The 20,898-nt window shown below is 50.5% G+C and overlaps 1 protein-coding gene across 5 annotated transcripts in view; it reads right to left on the bottom strand.

Annotated features, from left to right (window-relative positions):
* PTK2B (protein tyrosine kinase 2 beta) overlaps positions 1-20,898 on the bottom strand; it is a 133,701-nt gene that overhangs the window by 5,225 nt on the left and 107,578 nt on the right. For 2 of the 5 annotated variants that reach the window (XM_043453319.1, XM_043453321.1), the window contains exons 14-27: positions 20,114-20,164; positions 19,502-19,599; positions 18,701-18,785; positions 18,124-18,224; positions 17,758-17,873; positions 14,764-14,864; positions 14,496-14,585; positions 13,441-13,645; positions 10,949-11,057; positions 9,083-9,148; positions 7,032-7,157; positions 1,960-2,106; positions 1,372-1,407; positions 976-1,006 (exon numbers count right to left, since the gene is read on the bottom strand). In XM_043453319.1, coding sequence (XP_043309254.1) covers positions 976-1,006; positions 1,372-1,407; positions 1,960-2,106; positions 7,032-7,157; positions 9,083-9,148; positions 10,949-11,057; positions 13,441-13,645; positions 14,496-14,585; positions 14,764-14,864; positions 17,758-17,873; positions 18,124-18,224; positions 18,701-18,785; positions 19,502-19,599; positions 20,114-20,164 — 1,362 coding nt within the window. The remainder of the gene's footprint in view (positions 1-975; positions 1,007-1,371; positions 1,408-1,959; positions 2,107-7,031; positions 7,158-9,082; positions 9,149-10,948; positions 11,058-13,440; positions 13,646-14,495; positions 14,586-14,763; positions 14,865-17,757; positions 17,874-18,123; positions 18,225-18,700; positions 18,786-19,501; positions 19,600-20,113; positions 20,165-20,898) is intronic. The other 3 variants (XM_043453322.1, XM_043453323.1, XM_043453324.1) reach the window with 3 other exon arrangements.

Here is a 20,898-nt window from a genome sequence, read left to right as displayed (position 1 = left end):
TGGTGATGAAGAGCCTGGCTCACTGCAGGACTGGGACCTGGGAACCTTTGCAGCAAAGTCTGCACCAGGACAATACAAAGAAACAATATGGGACTAAAAATAGCCGTGTGCATGTAGCAGTTGGGGCAAATTCTGGACCTAAAGATACAAAAAAAGACAAAAAAGAAACCCCAAATAACACCCGAGAACCATTTCTGAAGAGCCAGGAGCAAAAACCTGGGTGTTGGGAGCAAAAGCAGGGTACTGCTGCATGCCCACTGCACGCACCATCGCAGAGGGGTGGGCAAACCACCTAAGCCACCCCTCCTGCATGACCCCTGATCCACCCCTGTCCTCACCCCATGTAAGGAATGAACTCCCCGCTGCCTCTGGGAGCAAGCAAGGGAGCCTGTTGTTTTCACTTCCTCCTGCAGCCTGCGGCGCAGGAGCCCCAATGAAGTTTGCTTGAATTTCCTGTCAGGCCTCTAGTCAATTTCTGTTAAGTGGGAAAGGCCAACGATCCTAGCGGGTACCTCCCTCCCTGCCTTTCAAGGAGGCTCCTGGAAAGACTCTGTGGTCGCGCAGGGGTGGGTGGGAAAGTCAGTTGGCCCGGCCCTCTTCTTGCTTCCCTTCCTAGGGAGGAGAAGAGTCACTTGGGAGAGATGTCATGGCGCTGCTTTAGAGCTTCTGACAGAGTGGGTGGGAGACAGGAAGGATCACAAAGTCCTCCAAATAAATGCAGCAGCAGAGAGGCGGGGACAGGAGCCATGCCGCGAGAGGGGTGGGGGGCAGCAGCCCGAGCAGGGGTGGAGGTGGAGGATAGGAGGTGGTGTATATCGACTCCCAAACTGGGCCTCTCTGCACACTCTGAACTCAGGACAGATGTTTCTTTCTATGGCAAATACACTCCCTTTGCTCTCTGCAAGGGGCAGGGAAGGCGGCTGCATATAGGATGCCACACCCCGGGACGTTCCCGCCGAGAGGAAGGGTGCTCACACTTACTGTAGCCGGCCTCCTTCTCTGGGGTCTGGAAGGGAGGAAAGAGAAGAGGTCACTGGTGCAGCCCTGGGGGCCACCCACGTCCCCCCTTAGCTTGTTCCCGTCCCCCTTGAGTGTCTCTTCAGAGGTTTGGAGATCATAGCTGCAGGGGTCCTGGGGACTCCCGGACTGTAAGTGACTGGGGTGGGGGGCGCCTGTGCCGGAGCCGGGCGGCGTTAAGAGTGCAGATCAAGTGTGAGCTCAGCAAGGAGACTCCAAGATCAGAGTGAAGTGGAAAAAGGTGCTCTCGTGGTGAGAGGCAGAGAGGGCGAGGTGGGCAGGTGTGGAGTCGGAGGTCCCACTAACTACCCTATAAGCCCTCCCTCCGGATAGAGTGCTCTCCCGGCGACTCACCAGCGGGGACTTGTCGTTCATGTAAACCATGGGGTCCTGCAGAGGGGGAAAACAAATCAGAGGACTTAGGATTCTATAACCAAACACTCCAAGGATGCCTGGAGAGCAGTTCACTCCAGCCAGGTGGGGAGCGAAAGGGGACAAGATGGCATGGATCTCTCCCCGGGGAGCATGGTTATCAGAACGTGTTCAGGGGCTTCCCGGGTGGCTCAGCGGTAGAGAGTCCACCTGCCAATGCTGGAGAGACCGGTTTGATGCCTGGTCTTGGAGGATTCCACATGCTGCGGAGCGACTAAGCCCATGCACCACAACTACTGAGCTTGTGTTCTAGAGCCTGTGAGCCGCAACTACTGAAGCCCAAGCTCCCAAAAGCCTGTGCTCTGCAACAAGAGAAGCCACTTCCACGAGAAGATCGGGCATCGCAGCTGTAGAGTAGCTTGCCACAACTAGAGAAAAGCCGGCGTGCAGAAACGAAGACCCAGCACAGCCAAAAATGAAAAAATAAGTAAAATTATTTAAAAAAGGAAGGTGTCCAGCAGAGGTGTCGGGGCATGTCCTCTCCCTCCCCTGGCTGGGCTTTCTCCTCACCAGGGCTTTCTCCTCCTGCCTCAGCCACTGGTAATCTTCCACCATCTGCTTCTGCTGCTTGTCCAGGAGTTGCCGCATCTTGAGCCTCTCTGCCTCCCACAGCTGCTGGGCCTCCTCCCGGCTGCTGGGCCGGACGAAGTCCTCCTCCTGGGAGCACAGCGGGGGAGATGGCAGAGGACACAGTCAGCCCAGTCTCCGCACCCAGGGAGGACAGTCCTCTGGAAAGCCCTGTGGGAACCACACGCCTTGGCCTCACCGGCCTCAGATCTGCAGCCATCTATGCAGATGGTTATTACTGTTGGCTCCATCAGCCCCAATCACATGCAGTGTGTTCGTGAAGTGCTGAATCCCAGGGCATAGCGTTTAACAGGTACTGGTTTCAAATCGTCATGTGATCCCTTAGTACCATTTTATTTTCAAGTGACTGTCCTAATATCATTTTCTCAGTTGGCATGTGTCATGGCTGCTGTCACTGAATTTACACTTAGGATTGCAAAGCCAGCCCTCTGGGGGGCCTTGAGTGCTTAGCGTCACCTAAAACCGAGATGCCAGGTCTGGAAGCTTCAAGGAGCAGTGGTGTGTGGTCCCCCAAAGCTGTCCACTGAAGGGTGGAGCCTGCGAGAAGGAGCAAGAGCGTGCACCCATCTGATCACCTTTTTTATCAGAAGATACTCGTTATTTGGGCTTCTCCATCCTAGTTACGGATGGCTCAGACAGGAAAGCATCTGCCTGCAATGCGGGGGAACCGGGTTCGATCCCTGGGTCGGGACGATCTTCTGGAGAAGGAAATGGCAACCTACTCCAGTAGTCTTGCCTGGAAAATTCCATGGATGGAGGAGCCTGGTAGGCTACAGTCCATGCGGTCACAGAGTGGGACACGACTGAGCGACTTCACTTTCACTTTCACTTTCTGTGGCTCAGAAAGTAAAGAATCTTTCTGCATCATTCTCTTGATTAAGAAACTAGCCTGGGTTATGTCACCAAAAGTTAAAAGAGATGCATAAGCTAAGAGATAAAGTGAAGCACAAAATTTAAAGAAATAAGGATGTATGGATATGCAATAAGTGGTTCCTCTCCTGAGTTTTAGTAATCTAACCCCGTTTCAACTCATTTATGGGGCTTTGGACCTATTCATAGTTCTCCCTGTTATTTCTCCCGGCATGTTCCCCTTTCCTATTATTTCTCTTCCCTCAATCTTCCCCAGGGTTCATTTATATAAATATCTGCTCAGTCCCTTTAAACTGGCTTGCTTTTTTCTGCTGCACAAGATTACCTGGGTCTCCTGGACATATAAGTGTTACCAACATTCTTTTGATTGTGTAAAGCCTGGGGTGACCTTTGCTGGGGGCAGGTGACCTTTCTATGATGTTGACGTCCGCAAGCTGTTCAGATCCCTTTCTTTGAACTGGCCCGTTTACATACAAGTCACTTACATAAAATGCTAAAAATGATTCTCAGTCTACTTTAACAAGCCATAATCTCTGCCAAGCCTCTAAAAACGATTATCCCTACTAAAGTCTCTAAACAGCACAGTTTGAAAATAGTGACACTGGTGTGTTTTTCCTAGGCTGTCAGCTACAATAACTGCTCTCAATTTCTAACAATACTCCTCCTCATAAGATGTCTTGCTGAAATAGCCCTTGTTCATTACGCTAGTCAACGACTATTTATTGAGCAACTGCTATGTGGCAGGGACAGGGCTGGGTGCTGGGAGGGCAGTGATGGTTAAAGACATAGCGGCCTTCCTGTTTTCATGAGGCTGTGGAACCAATTGCAGACTGGGGTTTCTCAGCCTTAGCATTGGGGCCAGATGATTCTTTATGGGGGAGAGAGTTCCTGTAACCTGTAGGATGCTTACAGCAACCCCACTCACTGGAAGCCTACAGCACCTCCCCTATTGTAACAAAAATGCCTCCACACATTACCAAATGTCCACCCAGAGCTGACTTACTGAGTTAGACCTTATTTTAGGCTGATCTGTGGACATGGTGTGGGGAGGAGGGTGGGATGAGTTGGGAGGTGGGGACTGACGTATGTGCGCTGCCATGTGAGACACAGGTAACTAGTGGGAAGCGGCTATGTAGCACAGACAGCCTAGCTCAGTGCTCTGTGATGACCGAGAGGGGTGGGATGGGGTGGGGAGGGCCGAGAAGGGGGGGATATATGTATACCATAGCTGATTCACCTCATTGTACAGCATTGTAAAGCAACTATACCTATCCCAGTTAAAAAATAAAAGCAAATTTCAGAACACGAGACTATTTTATCATCATAGGATTGATAAAATACATAAGATTTACTTTGTAAAGGCTTATGCCCCCCAGATGAAAGGATTTTAAGGCTGTAAATATCCTCAGTTAAATGCCAGCATGTGCAAGCACAATGGTATCTCTATATCAGGCCATTGACGAATCATGACAAATAGGAACTAAGTGTCCAACGTTCTGAATATAGCATTAGGAATCTCCAGGTAAGGAAAATGTATGGACAGAGGAAGACTAGAGTAGATACTAACAGGAGGAGTTTCCAGACTCAAGAAAACACTTTGCAGTTTTGAAATTGCCAAAGAAGATTCCTACCACTCAAATGTCTAGTATGCCCCAGGCTTGATCACCATCTGACCAAATATTTTAACATGTATTAGTGGATGTATTCCTGTCTTCCAATTTTCTAATAAAACTCAAGAAGCAAATGAGATTTTTTTAAAAAATTGGATCTCTTTAGGGCTTACTGTCCAAAGTATACTTCAAGAATTCTTAATCAGGCGATGCGTGCTTACATTGCTGGTCATTTTTAAGAGGAATTAGACCCTTGGGGTGTTTTAAAAAGACTCTGATAAGCTGTGACCCTTTCCAGGAATTGACTCTTCATCCTGCCAGGCCTATTTCCATTGTAACTAAACAGCTCCTGCACTCATCCTAAGGTTTCCCATCATTCAATCTGGCTCCAACTCATGCTTCTGCCTTTCTCATTCCCTGGGATCCTTCTAATTTTCCCCTCCCATTGAGGCCCAACTGCCCAAAAAAAAAAAAAAAAAAGAGCAGCTGGAAAGAGTTGTTTTACTCTCTGAACTTCTGCTGCACTTTGGCTGTACCTCTGTGTGCTCCTCACAGCTCTCTGGTTTACATTATAGGCAACCATCTGCCCTGTTCCTTCTCCCTTCAGCACCTAGGACAGCGCCCGGCAAAGTGTCCCTTAAAAAAAAGGTGCTGTTTACTGAACTGTTATTTTAAACTTCAAATGTGAGGTCTTCAAGAGGGAGACTGCTGCCTTCCTGACTCTGGAATTGAATCCCACAGATTCTCAGATGAGTCAGGCAATAGAGTTAGTCACTAGAAAAGTTGTTTTTGTGGGAAAACCATCTCTGATTTTCGTTAAATGCTTTCAAATGCTTTGCAGGGAGTCTATTATACCTTTTCAGCATTCTACTTGGAAGAGGCTTTCTCAGTGTTTCTGATGCATACCATAAAATGGAGTTTATATTTTTAACTTTTTTCTTTTTTGCTTATTTTAAGAAATGCTTATTATGTTCTCTCAGGCAGGCTTTCCTGTGGCAAGTACATCTAAAGCCCTGACACAAAAGCCCTTTTTCCTGCCTCACAGTTTGTCTTTATGGAAGGGAACAAAGTCCTTATGGTGAATCAGGGGTTAGACAAAGGCAGTGCCGGCCCTCAAATGTGCGAAACACCTTCTTTCTGAAAGGGCACATTTAAAGCCAAACTCACTTAATTAAAACCCAATTAATTATGAATAAAGAGTTAAGGGCAGGAGAGAGAAGTTGAGCACTGCCTAAAAGATACTGCATGCTTACAGATGCAGTTTTATTATCATCGAGTATATGCTAAGACATAAATTGGTTAAACTAATGTGAAAAAGAAAAATGAGCTAGGTCAGGGGAAAACTTTTCCACTAAGCTCTCACTGCCTTGAATTCTAAGTTATCTTAATCATTTCAAAGCTTTACTAAATTAAGAAAAACAGCAAGGATATCTCAACATACTTTCCTACATTTTTGTAAATCTGTTGTAATAGAAATGTAGTCTCCCCCAATTTTTAGAGTCCTATATACCTGAGTCTTAAATATGATGCATGGTTACAGAGTTAGAGCTAAAGTAATACGGGTTTCAGTCTGTTATATCACATATCCAGACCCAGTTCAGTAAACTATATCAAATGCTCATGGCAACTGACCATGGGGGCCATTTGTATTGAAGGAGGAGAAGCTGGATGGTGACAAGTGACAAGTGGGCAAGCAAAGGTGCACTTTTTTTTAAAAAGGAGACCTGACAATTAGAAGCTAGTTCCCAGCTAGTGCAGTGGTAAAGAATCCACCTGCCAATGCAGGAGACTCAGGTTCGATCCCTGGGTTGGGAAGATCCTCTGGAGGAGGAAATGGCAACCTACTCCAGTATTCTAGGGGAAAAAAATCCCATGGACAGAGGAGCCTGGAGGGCTACAGTCCATGTGGTTGCAAAGAGTGAGACATGAGTGAGTGACTGAGCGACGGACAATGAAATACTCAAGGCTTCATCGGTAGTTGACAACAAAGAGTGACTGGGGAGGGTGTGGCTCAGCCCTATGCTAGCCCCCAAGTTTGTTCTCATATCGCAGCAACTTTTGCAAAGCAGCAGGAGTGGCAACCACAAGGCAGACTTTCCTTTGACCGAGGAGAAATGGAACAATCACAACAATCAGGCAGCAGGAAGGGCAGATTGGGCAAGACCTCCAGGGTCTTTTACTTTCTGGCACAGTCAGGCTTCCCTGCCCTCCACTCATGAGCTTTCACACTATCGCCAGGGCTGAGGGAAGGGGGTGGTTTTACATCTCTGCCACAGCATCAGAGCAGGCATGGGGCAGGTCTGGGTCCAGCTGGAGTCTCAAGGGCAGTGCCTGGCTTGGCCCCCCAAACTCTGCTGCTTGTAGAGGTGCAGGAGGAACAGAGTCCCTCTCTGGCTGACTGGTGCAGGAAGGGCACCTCCTGAGTCTGAGGACGCAGGGTTCCCAGTATCCCAGGCACCTCCCTCCAGCAGCCTCCTTGTCCTGGCCGGGACCCAGCATGCAGAGTCCTCTTACCCGCATGCTGTGGCGCTTGAAGACATTGTGCCGGTGGAGAGGTGGGGTGTGCAGCGAGTTTACGGGAGATGGATACTCCATAGGGCTGGTGAGCGTGGGTGAGCTGGCACACAGACCCTCGGGGACCTATTCAGGAGAAGCAGAGGAGCACAGGCACGGGGACAAGGCGAGAAGGTGGACGGTTAGCTGCTACGAACACGAGCACAGAGAAACGATACAAGAGCTCCATGAGAGAAACGGGACTTGCGCTCCAGGAGCTTACAAAGAACAAAGTGTGGGCATTCCACTGGTAGTGTTTGGGAGACGTGGCGGAGCGACATACAGGGCTCTTGGCTAGAAGTCAGCACAGACGTGGTGGCTGTTCTTTCATCTAACAGCCCTCCCCGTGATGCTGTGCATGCCGTGGGTCCACGTGTGGCACTGACCTATTGACTACATCTCCTCCTTCAGGACTCTTCAGAGAAGAGTCATCATTGTGTTAGAAACGAACAGATACTGTTCATCCACAAGTACGTGTGTGTATGGGCTTCCCTGATGGCTCAGCGGTAAAGAATTTGCCTACAATGCAGGAGACATGGGTTCGATCCTGGGGTTGGGAAGATCCCCTGGAGAAGGAAATGGCAACTCACTCCAGTATTCTTGCCTGGGAAATCCCAAGGACAGAGGAGCCTGGCAGGCTACAGTCCATCAGAATGCAAAAGAGCTGGACATGGCTGAGCAACTCAAACAAACAAACATATGCATGTATATATATATATATATATATATATATATATATATATATATATATATATATGTTGTTGTTGTTTAGTTACTAAGTCATGTAACCCCCATGGACTGTAGCCCACCAGGCTCCTCTATCCTTGGGATTTCCCAAGCAAGAGTACTGGAGTGGGTTGCCATTTCCTCCTGCAGGGATCTTCCTGATCCAGGAATCAAACACACATCTCCTGAATTGCAGGCAGGTTCTTTACCACTGAGCCCACAGGGAAGTGTATATATATATATACACACACATTTTTAAAAACCACTATTTGGGACTTCACAGGCAGTCCCGTGGTTAAGACTTCACCTTCCAATGCAGGGGGTTTGGGCTCAATCCCTGGTCAGGGAGCTAAGATCCCACATGCCTCATGGCCCAAAAACCAAAACATAAAAACAGAAGCAATATTGTAACAAATTCGACAAAGACTTTTAAAATGGTTCACATAAAAAAAATCTTAAAAGAAAAAAACCCCATTATTTTAAACATCACAAAGGGGTATGTTTCTTTCTAGGGATATCTCTCCTGTCTTCTGCCTTGAGGTTTGTTTTCTTTTTCTTTTTTTTGCATGAAGAGGGTTTGTCTGTCTGTTTCTGGTTAGGCTTGTTTTGGCTCTGGAGCACTTCCTTGACCACAGGACACCAAATGAAGGAGCACCAAATAAAAGACACTGTTTGCATTTTTTAAAGAGGGACTCTGAGCTGAGGGATAGAAAGGAAGAAAAGAGAGGGGGCTCCTGGCTCCTTCTGACTTAGATGTGACAGAGAGACACAGGGCAGAGACATTCTGAGAGGGACCGACAGCGTGGGCAGGTCCTGTGGTTGGTAACCATGGAGGTGGGGTGGGGGCAGAGCACAGGGGGAACCCTGCTCTCTCTCCACCAGCTACCGAGGTTCTCAGCAGGGCCCCTGCAGGGAGCCCCAGCGAGCAGCCCCATTCTCTGGGGGACATCAACGGTCCCCAGCTGCCTGGATTCCTTTTCAGAGGCTCTGCTCAGGGTTGGGGAGGCCAGGAGTAGAGAATTAGCTGTAGGCGGGTGCACGCAGCAGCCAATACTGTGGACAGACAGATGTGGGTTGAAGTCGTCTTAACTGAGGACAACCTGGTAGAAGTTCAATGAGATTCTTTTGATCTCTGGGCACTTTGAGTTCTTTTCTGGGTACTCAAGAAGAACTGTCTCCATTGCCTGAGCAGCTAGGACTGCTGCTCTGCTGAAGCACGAGGATGGAAATTCAGGAAGGACAGAGATGAGGCCTGCACTTCCCCAGCCCTCCAGTTATGTTTTTACCTGGAACTGCAGCTTGGGTGCCAGCAGGTTGGTTTGTGGAGGGGGTCTGTACTTGGGCCGGCTGGGCTGCAGAGAGAACATGGAGATGAGTCAGTCCCGCATTCTGTCCTGTTGAGGGAGCACAGCTCACCAAGGGGAATATCAGGTAGGAGTCGGGTCAGGCTTGTTCAGGATGATGAAGACGAGGGACAGAGCAATCATTAAAATCATTCATGTCTGCTGACTGTGCATCTATTGCTGCTGAGTGACACGAGGGTACCAAGAGGCCGGTTTTCTCTGCCCTCTTGGAGGTCACTGCTAACTGGAGGCATTACCCGTCTCTGTGTAGCCTCTCTGCATGTGCCAGGCATCCTGGAGTGTGAAGCCAACTATGGCTTAGGAAGCATTACTGTGAACAAAACTAGTGGAGGTGATGGAATTCCAGCTGAGTTATTTCAAATCCTAAAAGATGATGCTGTTAAAGTGCTGCACTCAATATGCCAGCAAATTTGGAAAACTCAGCAGTGTCCATAGGACTGGAAAAGATCAGTTTCTATCCTATTCCCAAAGAAGGGCTGTGTCAAAGAATGCTCAAACTATCACACAATTGCACTCATTTCACAAGCTAGCAAGGTAATGCTCAAAATCCTTCAAGCTAGGCTTCAACAGTATGTGAACCCTGGATGTGCAGAGTTTGCCAAATCAGTAATCGGAAGCTGCAGACATCCAGAGGTGGGTCATGGAGGCCCAGGCGTCCACAGCAGCTTCCCAGAGGTGATGAAACCTGAGCTGGGCCTGAGTGTAGGAAGGTGCAGGGCACAGCAGATCAGGGGGACCTCGAAAAGAGGCCAGCACCCACAGGGCTTTGTTATGAACTGAATGTTTGTCCCCCCACCCCACCCCACCCACCCCATTCATATGTTGAAGTCTTAACTCCCAGGGTGATGGTGTTTGGAGGTGGGGTCTTTGGGAGGTAATTAGGATCAGATGAGGTAACAGGAGTAGGACTCCTATGATTCTTATTATTAGTAGCATTAATGAACTTCCCAGGTGGTGGTAAAGAACCCGCCTGCCTATACATTAGAATAAGAGATGTGGGTTCAATTCCTGGGTAGGGAAAATCCCCTAGAGGAGGCCATGGCAACCCACTCGGGTATTCTTGCCTGGAGAATCCCATGGACAGAGGATCCCTGCAGGCTACAGTCCATGGAGTGGCAAAGAGTCAGACATGACTGAAGCGACTTAGCATGCAGTCGTATTAATAACAATAACAGACACCAGAGCTCACTCTCCCCACCATGTGAGGACATGTGAGAAGGACACATCTGCCATCCAGGAAGAGAGTCCTCACCAGACACCTTGATCTTGGACTTCCCAGCCTCCACGCTGTCTGTGTGTAAGCTGCCCAGCCTGTAGTATCTTGTATGGCAGCCCAAGCTGACTTCTACAGACATGTTCCCACCCATCTAATAGTGGGGCAGCAGGGCATTGGCTCCTGCACCCAGAGATGCCATGGACATCAGAGGCTGGACTTCAGGGCTCCCCACCACGTACCTTCAAGGGAATCTAATTTGTCCCTAAAAACACCAAAAGGCTAAGTGCTGCTGTCTCCCTAGGGAAATGTTTCCAGGGTGACTGCCTGATCCAGCAGCCCCACAAGGTGCCTGCTCCCTGGCTGTCTCAGGTTCCATCTGCCGAGGTGACTGATGGGGGCTGACCTCAGGGCTGATGGATGGTTGGGTGGAAGGGCTGAGAAGACGCAGGGGCCCATCTGATCGCCATTGTAAGGGGGGGCTGCACAGTCAGATCTGGGAGGGGCCGGACAGGGTCCGCGCTCTGCTGTGATTCATGGGGCCGATGGGCCAATGAGTTCAGGGCTAGGCTCACCTTGGGTGGGGGTTCCTGGAAGGCTGTGGGCTCTAAGATTTTGGGAGGTCGGTAGCGAGCGTTCCTCTCCTGCTCTAAGGCGATGTCCTTCTCCATCTGGTAAATGTCACTGCCAGGAAGTCAGGTCAGATAAGGAGACAGAAACAAGGTCAGAAACACTCCTGGGGGCTCCCCTCTGTGCCCCACTGCAGCCGGGATCCTACTCCCAAGTCCTCGCCCACGTCCTTCGCAGAGGGCACTGGGGAGATCCCTAGGAGACGGGCCACAGTACTGTGGACCCTGCAGCCGCCCCAACCTACGCACTCCTGGCGTGTGCTAATGGGAACGGGTACCCACACATTCCTGGTATGTGCTAATGGGAAAGGGCCATGGATTCCCTCCCAGGTTAGCTGAATGCACGCTTCTTGCCTTTTTTTTTTTCTTTCACCCAACAGTGGTTCCCAACCTGGGAATCACACAGCTCCAAGGACTTGAATAAAGGCAAGGGGTCCATGAATCCACAAGTGTACCGAGCATTGTCTGCAGACAGGGATCATGTGTTGCTGAAATACATTTCTAGGCCCAAGATGGAGCTGCCCCTGCCCAGGGGGTCGCATCAGCAGGTCAAAATGCAGATAACGTTTGCATCCTTCTAAATGCTATGCTTTACCAGAATCAAAGTACCAACCCAAACCAACCCAAATACGAATCCAAATGCCAATTCAGCTTTATGTGCTTAGTTGGTCAGTCGTGTCCGGCTCTTTGCAACCCCATGGACTGCAGCCTGTCACACGGCTCTGTCCATGCAGACTCTCCAGGCGAGAATGCTGGAGTGGGTTGCCATGTCCTCCTCCAGGGGATCTTCCCTACCCAGGGATTGAACCCAGGTCTCCTGCATTACAGGCAGATTTTTTAACATCTCAGCCACCATGGAAGCCCATTCAGCTTTACAGTTGTTTCCTATTCCCTATTCATTCTCTAATTATCTCTTCCTTGTTCCTTATTCTTTATTCTATAAAAGCGTCCTACCTTCCGCTCCCATTTGCCACTGTTCTGGCCCTTGGGAATGGAGACGGCCACTTCACGCAGTGTTGAAGTTTGTCTGCATCACTTAAGTTGCCTTGTTTAATCATTTTAAATAGCACAGTGCTCTGCTTAGTTTTCCGTCGTGTCCAGCTCTTTGCGACCCCATGGACTGTAGCCCACCAGGCTCCTCTGTCCATGGGGATTCTCCAGGCAAGAATACTGGAGTGGGTTGCCATGCCCTCCTCCAGGGGATCTTCCCAACCCAGGGATCGAACCCAGGTCTCCTGCATTGCAGGTGGATTCTTTATCATCTGAGCCACCAGGGAAGCTCTAAATAGCACTACTAAATATATAATATTTAGTACCTTGTTTTCAGATTTACATGCATTCTATTGTGTGCAATACAAAAATTCATGATACGGCTTGTTTATGGAGCCCTGCCTATAAACAAATGCAGTATCATTCCGAGAAATGAATATTTCCCGCCATATCAGTAAACAAGGATGTCACAGTCATCAGCAATTGCCTCCACCACGGATAGTGAGGTGGTGAGCCCTGAGGGAACTCAGGAAGGAAAGAAAACCTGCCATCTAGGAGCCATCAAACTGCAGCCACTCCCTACGGTGAGCCCTGAGGAAACTCAGGATGTGAAAACACAGGATACTGGCCCCAGAGAGCTGAGATGCATATCAAAGGTTGCATATTCCTGTGACCCCCAGACTCTCGCATCTTCCCATACATAGATAAGCACTCAATTCCTTAACTTGGGTATCTGGTTTTCTTTAATTAACAATAATTGTTTGCTGTTCAGACAACCTGCCCTTTGTTGCAAAACTTCTTATAAGCTGGTTCCCCCTTCACCTCTTCTGAGCAGTTTCTCAGAGCTATCTGAAATGTTGTCTCCCAGGTCTGCAGTCCTCATTTTGCCCGCAGTAAAACTTAACTCCCAGCTCTCACACTGTGCAAATTTTTTTCAAAGATTCCCATTGCCCGGACCTGGGATTCCCAGCTTCTCCTGTGGTGCCTTCCCATGTGGCAGTTTCTGGGGATGATTTTCTAAAAAAAATGCCCACAAGTTGCCTACAGTGTTTAAAGCTGTAGTATTTCATGTTAATTAAGCATTGGGTTCCTTAAAGTAGGAGCCAGCAAACCAGGCCCACAGGCCAAATATAGCCCCCTACCTACTTTTATGTGGCCCCCAATGGTAAAGAATCTCCCTGTAATGCAGGAGACCCTGGTTTGATCCCTGAGTCAGAAAGATCCACTGGAGAAGGGAATGGCTACCCACTCCAGTATTCTTGCCTGGGGAATCCCATGGACAGAAGAGCCTGGTGGGCTACACTTCATGGGGTCGCAAAGAGCTAGACGTGACTTAGTGACTGAGCACACACAGCTATAAACCTCTATGCACTGCTGAAGAGGAGACGTGCTCTCAGGGGGCCCTGGGCTTGCAGTCCTCCCCGCCACACACCCATCTCCTTGCTCACCTGAGGCTGCACACGAGCTCGCTGAAGCGGGGTCGTTCACTGGGGTCGTAGTCCCAGCAGCGGGTCATGAGGGTGTAGAGAATGGGCGGGCAGAGGTCAGGCTTGGGCAGCCGGTCCCCCTTCTCCAGCACCCCAATGACATCCTTGTTCTCCAGCCAGAAGAAGGGCTGCTTTCCGAAGCTCAGGATTTCCCACATGCACACAGCTGCAGGCAGGAAGAGAGGGCTCAGGGCCTGAGCTGAGGGGACTCGAACCCGGAGAGGCAGCCCACCCTCCCCAGAGATAGCCGCGTAGTCAACACTCAGCGCCTGCTGGGGACCACCCTGAGTTCCCCTCTCTCCTCTATAGATAGCATCCCAGGGGTCCTGCCCACGTGGTGGTCTGCTAAGGGACCAATCGCCTATGATTGTAAGTGAACTAAGCTCCCACACCCAGGTCCTTTCCACATGGAGCTGTTAGGATTCTGGAGAAGGGGACCGTCAAAGGAGCTTCACTGGGACCACCAGGAGGGAGTGACGCCTCCATCAGGAAGCTGGCATACGAAGCCTAAAGCCAACACTTGCTGCCTGTGTGATCATGAGCAAGCCCCTGACTTGCTGAGCCTCAGTTTCCTTGTCTGGAAAATGGGAAGAAGAATAATAAGGTTGTACTGGGCAGGCTGTGGAGACCTGAGACAGAGAATCTATATGGCTGTGTGCCTTTTAAGTGGCTGTCCATCACCTGGTTTTCCTCTCTCCTCACCCTGCATCTTCTCCTCAGAGAGGAGCTCAGTTCTGCCTTTGAGGCTCCCCTGCGGGGTGGCCTCACCTCAGTCCTGGGGCTGTTTGGGGGAGCTCACGCTCCTATCAAGAGCCTTTTCCATGAAGATGAATGCAGGCTGGCCCTTAGCTCGTGTCACCCCCAATCCACCACTGACTCCCCACCTCTGGGACTCCTCAGTGGTGGCAGCAAAACAGAATCTGAGGGTCCAGGCCCCTGCTTCTTGTGCCCCCTGTTATCCTGGTCACAGAGGGGTAATCAAACCCTTGTCCACGCCCTATGGAGAGTCTGCTCACCAAACATCCAGACATCGCTGGCGGTCGTGAAGCGGCGGAAGTTGATGGATTCGGGGGACATCCATTTGATTGGTAGACGGGTCACAGAGGCTGTGGGTGGACGAAAGGTTTATGGGAGCTCTTAGAGAAGAATGATCCAGACTTATCCAGAAAGGCAGCTTACTCTCCAGAGACTGTTGGCCTAGACTTGCCTTATAATCAGTCGGGGGGCATTTTGGCTTCAGGGATGCCCTCCAGGGACAAAGCTGTAACACAGCCCCCACCTCACCTTTGTAATACTCCTCATCCTCAATGTATCGGGAAAGGCCGAAGTCCCCCAGCTTCACACACTCAGGGGAGGCCACCAGGATGTTCCGGACAGCGATGTCCCTGGAAGGAGGCAAAGACCAGGGTGAGGTGGTTCATAATACTTCAGGGGGACAGACAGATGGACAGATGGACAGAGAGGCAGAGGAGAAGAGAGCTTCAGGGCCCCAGCCTCCGGAGGAGAATCAAGCAGCTTCTGTGGGTCAGCCCTTCCTGGCCCCACAACTCGTCTTGCTGGAACTTGGCTCAGGCAGGAGCCTTGGCTGCTCTTCCCGGCTGCTCACACGCCCTGGTTGCCTCCCTCCATCTCGCTGCTGAGCCCCATCACCCATCCCTTCTCATGCATCTCCACCTCCAAGCCTGTCTTGTGTTCCCTGTATTTGCTCCAGTCACTGCATGTATTGTCCCCTCTGCTGGGGATGCCGTCACCCTGCTGACACTTCAGGGAGGAAGCCCGACCACTTTCCTGATCACAATTAACCTCTCCTTGTTCTGCGACCCCACAGCTGCTCACAGTTCACTTCCAGGGGGCACTGGGAGAGCCAGGACCCCCTAAAGGCTACACGCCCCTGAGCCGTGGCGCAGAGTCCTCAGGAACCCCTGGTATGGAGAGGAGAGCGGGGCAGGAGCTGGAGGAACACGGGTGGCAGCTGGCAGGTGAGAGGCGCCGCCCAGAGCTGACCTCGCACCCCCCCAATTCCATCCCCACCCTGGGAGCCCTCGCTGACTCAGTCATCTTGAATCCCCACATCACTTCTAACCCCAAACTGGCTATCTCTTGCTTCTCCCAGGCAGGTTCTACACCCCACTGTTTGTCTTTGTTATTGAAAAGATGACTTCAAAGCCTGACAATAACATCACACAAGGATGCAAATCTATTACATCACTTTGCCCCATGATTATTCTCCCTAGAAGATGCTAGAAGATGAGCTTTAAAAGGAAAAGTTTGTTTCTGTTTGTTTTGATTGTGACTTAATCCCAGAGTTTAGGACACTGCCTGGAGGCCCACAGGAAGAGTTCCATCATGTTTGCTGCACGAGTGAGTGAATAAATGAGGGGATGAATATTCACAAGTGAGTGAATGAGTGAGTGGATGAATATTCACAAGTGAGTGAATGAATGAGGGGATGAATATTCACAAGTGAGTGAATGAATGAGGGGATGAATATTCACAAGTGAGTAAATGAATGAGGGGACGAATATTCACGAGTGAGTGAATGAATGAGGGGATGAATATTCACATCCCCCAACGTCGCTGTGCATAGTGTCACCCACATGGCCCCATATCTGAGCGGGATGGCGTTGGACTGAAGAATTCACCTGTTCACCCCAGGGCTTTGAGCTGGATCATAGAAAAAGCAAGAGAGTTCCAGAAAAACATCTACTTCTTTGTTGACTACACCAAAGCCTTTGACTGCATGGATCACAACAAACTGTGGAAAATTCTTAAAGAGATGGGAATACCAGACCACCTTACCTGCCTCCTGAGAAACCTGTATACAGGTCAAGAAGCAACAGTTAGAACCCAACATGGAACAACGGACTGGTTCCAAATTGGGAAAGGAGTACGTCAAGGCTGTATATTTTCACCTGCTTATTTAAATTATATGCAGAGTACATTATGCAAAATGCTGGGCTGGATGAAGCACAAGCTGGAATCAAGATTGCGGAGAGAAATATCAATAACCTCAGTTATGCAGATGACATCACCCTTATGGCAGAAAGTGAAGAACTAAAGAGCCTCTTGATGAAAGTGAAAGAGTTGGCTTAAAACTGAACATTCAAAAAATGAAGATCATGGCATCCGGTCCCATCACTTCATGGCAAATAGATGGGGAAACAATGGAAACAGTGACAGACTCTGTTTTCTTGGGCTACAAAATCACTGCAGGTGGTGACTGCAGCCGTGAAATTAAAAGATGCTTGCTCCTTGAAAGAAAAGCTATGACCAACCTAGACAGAATATTAAAAAGCAGAGACATTACTTTGCCAACAAAGGTCCCTCTAGTCAAAGCTATGGTTTTTCCAGTAGTCATGTATGGGTCTGAGAGCTGGACCATAAAGAGAGTTGAGCACTGAAGAATTGATGCTTTTGAACTGTGGTGTTGGAGAAGACTCTTAAGAGTCCCTTGGACTGCAAGGAGATCAAATCAGTCAATCCTAAAGGAATTCAGTCCTGAACATTAATTGGAAGGACTGATGCTGAAAATGAAACTCTGATACTTTGGCCACCTGATGTGAAGAACTGACTCACTGGAAAAGACCCTAATGCTGGGAAAGATGGAAAGCAGGAGAAGAGGATGGCAGAGGATGAGATGGTTGGATGGCATTACTGACTCAATGGACATGAGTTTGAGCAAGCTCCAGGAGATGGTTATGGACAGGGAAGCCTGGTGTGCTACAGTCTATGGGGTCACAAAGAGTTGGACACAACTGAGCAACTGAACTGAACTGAACTCTGTCTCCTCCAGAGGATCATATCCCCCATGATGGGGACCTCCCTTCAGGGAAGGGGACAAAGCTGGGTGGAGAAGGGACCAGCGCCACAGTCAGACAGAGGACTGGACTTGGCAGTTTGGAGGTGTCAGGGACCAGGGCAGTGCCACTCACTTGGGCTGGAAGGCCTGGGACCCCAGGATTGTCCTCGTGCTGCCAGAACCCAGTCTCTCCTGCTAGGCTGGGTGCAAATGGAAATGCCAGAGAACAAGTGAGCGGCGAGCAGGGAAGTGATTTCCTGCACCCACAGGGATGCAGGCTACTGAGTTACAGGCAGACACCCCCGATTTCAGATTGCCTTTTGCTAGCAATCCTGGGAGGGACCTCCGGCTGTTGTACTTTTACAGGAGGACATGGGTCCCAAGAAGGTGCTCAAGCCCCCCTAAGTGGGACCAAAGCCAGGCCTTCAACCCTGGTGTGTGCGTGACCCCACCTTCTCCAGGCCCCTCCCCAGCCCCACCTGTGGACACAGTTGATGCTCTCCAGGTAGGCCATGGCCTTGCAGATCTGCAGTGCGTACAGGACAAGAGTGAGCACCTTCAGGATGTTCTTGTTTCGCTCCAGGTAGTGGCCCAGCTGCAGGAAAGGGAAGGTGCCCTGAGGATTCAGCTCCCGGCCTGGGCGTGGAGCTGGGGGTGGGGGAGGGCACACCCAGGATGGCAGCAGAAACTGGCAACTTCCTCTCCAAACAGCCTTGGGGCTGTTTCAGCCGGGAGTTAAGGGCCCCTGGCTCTGAATGCATCCTCCCTGGCCGCCCCCTCCCCAGGTGTTGCTCCACTACAGTCCAGCTATCATCACAGGGGTCCTCCTTGGCCCTCCAGCTCACCTCTCCATAGGGGTACAGTTCCATGATGATCCAGGTGGGCTCCTCTTCGATGATGCCGATCAGCTTCACGATGTGTGGGTGGTCCAGGTTCCTCATGATCACTGCAAGTGGGAGTGAGAGGGTTAGGGTTAGGAGTTAGGTTTAGGGTCAGGGGTTGGGATTAGGTTTAGGGGTTAGGGTTAGCATTTAGGGTTATGGTTAGGGATTAGGGTTAGGGTTTGGGCTAGTGTTTAGGTTTAGGGTTAGGGTAGAGTTTACTGTTAGGGTTCTGGTTAGGTGTTATGGTTAGCAGTTAGGTGTTAGGGTTAGGGTGAAGGGTTTGGTTTAGGGGCTAGGGACTAAGGGTTAGGGGTTAAAGATAGGTGCTCCAGTGCCTCCAAGGTCCAAAGCAAGAATCAAACTCTGCTGGCTGGACCCTAAGCCAGGGGTGCATCCTGTTCCCCCTGTGGATGTCAGCTCTGTCCATTGTCTCCCCGACCTCCACTGCAGATGCTTCGACCCCTTTCCGCCTCCTGGTCTGCATAGTCTCCGGGCTTTCTTCCAGCCCCCGTGCTGGTTTTTCCCCAGGGACACCTACCTGCCTCACTCATGAACTTCTCCTTGTTATCCAGAGTGCAGTCTTTCTTACAGGTCTTCACAGCCACATTGATCACCTCCCCTTTCTGCAATGACAGTGTGTCCCGGATCCTCAGTCCTGCCCAGAGCTCCCTACCCTGGCATCCCCAGGAGACAGGTGATGTCTCGGTCTCTGCAAAGCCTGCACTTCCTATCTCTTTCCCTCCTCTCATCCACACCCCCTTCCTCCTGATCAGGGTACATTTGGACTGGAGGAACATTGAAGATCAGATCCCTTGAGGCGCTGGCTGTCCAGGTGAGGACACGGAGGCTGGGGGTCCACGTGACCTGCCCAAAGTTAGCGGGTGTGTGCAGGTCACATACAAGGCCATCATTGGACATGGCATCCAGGTCTTTTTCTCTTTATTGTTGGATTTTACAATTTTGCCTTTCCCCCAGGCCTGGTTGAAGAACAAACACAAAGGCAGACTTGTCCAGCCCCATTGGCGGTCTTGGAGCCCACCTTCCCTTTCTCGCAACGGCTTCACATGGAGTTTCCCCCTTCACCTTCTCCCATAAGCGTCAGTCCCCACTGCCAGCCTCGACCCATGCCCCATGGCTGTTGCCTCTCTTCCGATCCCTGCTATTGCTACCTTCCTGGGAAATGACTCTTGTTTTCATCACTCCCTGTGTATTTCATAAACGCTGCAAAGGCCAAATGCGTGAAGCTCCACGCACCAGGGCACACCCTCCCCCAGCACTAGAGTATTTGAGCTCCTTTCTCTGTCTACCAAAGAGCAGAACTTGGGTATCACGAACTCACGTGATTTGTGTAGACACCTTCATAGACCTCCCCAAAAAAGCCTTCACCGAGAATACGATTCAGGACCACATCTTCCCGGGTGATGCCATACTGTGGGCCTGCACAGGTGATAGAGCAGACAGTCCTGGGGCACATAAACTGGTTGGCACCCCCTGGGAATCCAAGAATCTACGTCCCTGGGGATGCGGAGTGCCCACATCCCTGGGATTCTGAGTATCCAGAGGCTCTAACACTGGGCTCCGCCCCCTTCTGCCCAGGTGTAACCAGACCTCCCCCACCAACACCTCGGCCAGGAAGCAGGGGCTAGGCTGGGAAAGGGGCTCTAGAAGGTTCCATTGTCTCAGACTTGGGAAAGCTAAGCCCCATGTCCACGCACTTAGCACACCTCTCCACCACAGACACACCAAAGGTCAATGGTGACGGGATAAAAACCATGATCTCTGCTTTCAAATCACAGGTGCCTCACTCAGCTGTGTCCCTGGCTGAGACACACGTGGAAGATGACACAGGAAGGAAAGAAAGTCCCCCTGTGATGTCACATGTGTCCCCAGATGTCACTTCCCACGGCCCTGGCGGTGGTTGACATGGGGTGGGGAGCAGTCAGGGATCTACCTCCTGGTCTTCGCAGGGTCTCGTCAGGGATCTCAGCATAGATGTCTGATTCTGAAATGACAGGAGGACACCCCATGGGCAAGATGCCTTGGAGGAGGGAACCAGGAACCAAGTGTGAGACCCCCTCCTGCCCCGCCCACCACAGGTCAGTGGAACTAAGCTGACATCACTGGGAGGGATGTGGGGAGGAGCCAGGGGAGAACGGGTTTCCATCCCAGGTATCTGGGTGGCCACAGGGTCCAGGGTCCTTGGCCTGAATCCCTCCTTGCTGCTGCCTGGCTATTATTTAGGGCAAGTTGGTTCATCTCCTTTAATCTGCTTTCCTTTCCGTGAAATGTCTATTTCTGGGGAATGTAAATATTAAAGAAAACAATACCGATTATGTATTTAACACTGTCATGAACTGAATGCTTGTGTCCCCTCAAATGCATATGTTGAAACCCTGACCCCAGGAGTGGTGGTGGTGTTGGAAGGGGTCTTTGGGAGATGATTAGGGTTAGATGAGGTCATGAGGGTGGGGCCCCCACGGTGGGATGAATGTCCTTAGAAGAAGAGAGACCAGAGCTCTCCATCTGTCCAGCACATGAGGACACAGAGAAGGTGGCCGTCTGCAAGCCGGGAAGAGAGCCCTCACCAGGGCCCCACCACACTGGCACCCTGATCTTGGACTTCCACCTCCAGAGCTGTCAGAAATCAATGTCTGTTGTTTAAGCCCCCCAGTCTGTGGCTTTTTATGAAGCCTGAGCTGACCAAGACAAACATGGTGCCCGTACTAGCTGCCTAAT

The sequence above is a fragment of the Cervus canadensis genome, chromosome 30, assembly GCF_019320065.1.
Source record: "Cervus canadensis isolate Bull #8, Minnesota chromosome 30, ASM1932006v1, whole genome shotgun sequence".
In the NCBI taxonomy this organism is placed as follows: Eukaryota; Metazoa; Chordata; class Mammalia; order Artiodactyla; family Cervidae; genus Cervus; species Cervus canadensis.
The sequence above is the reverse complement of the archived record's forward strand: the minus strand, read 5'-3'. Positions and strand labels throughout refer to the sequence as shown.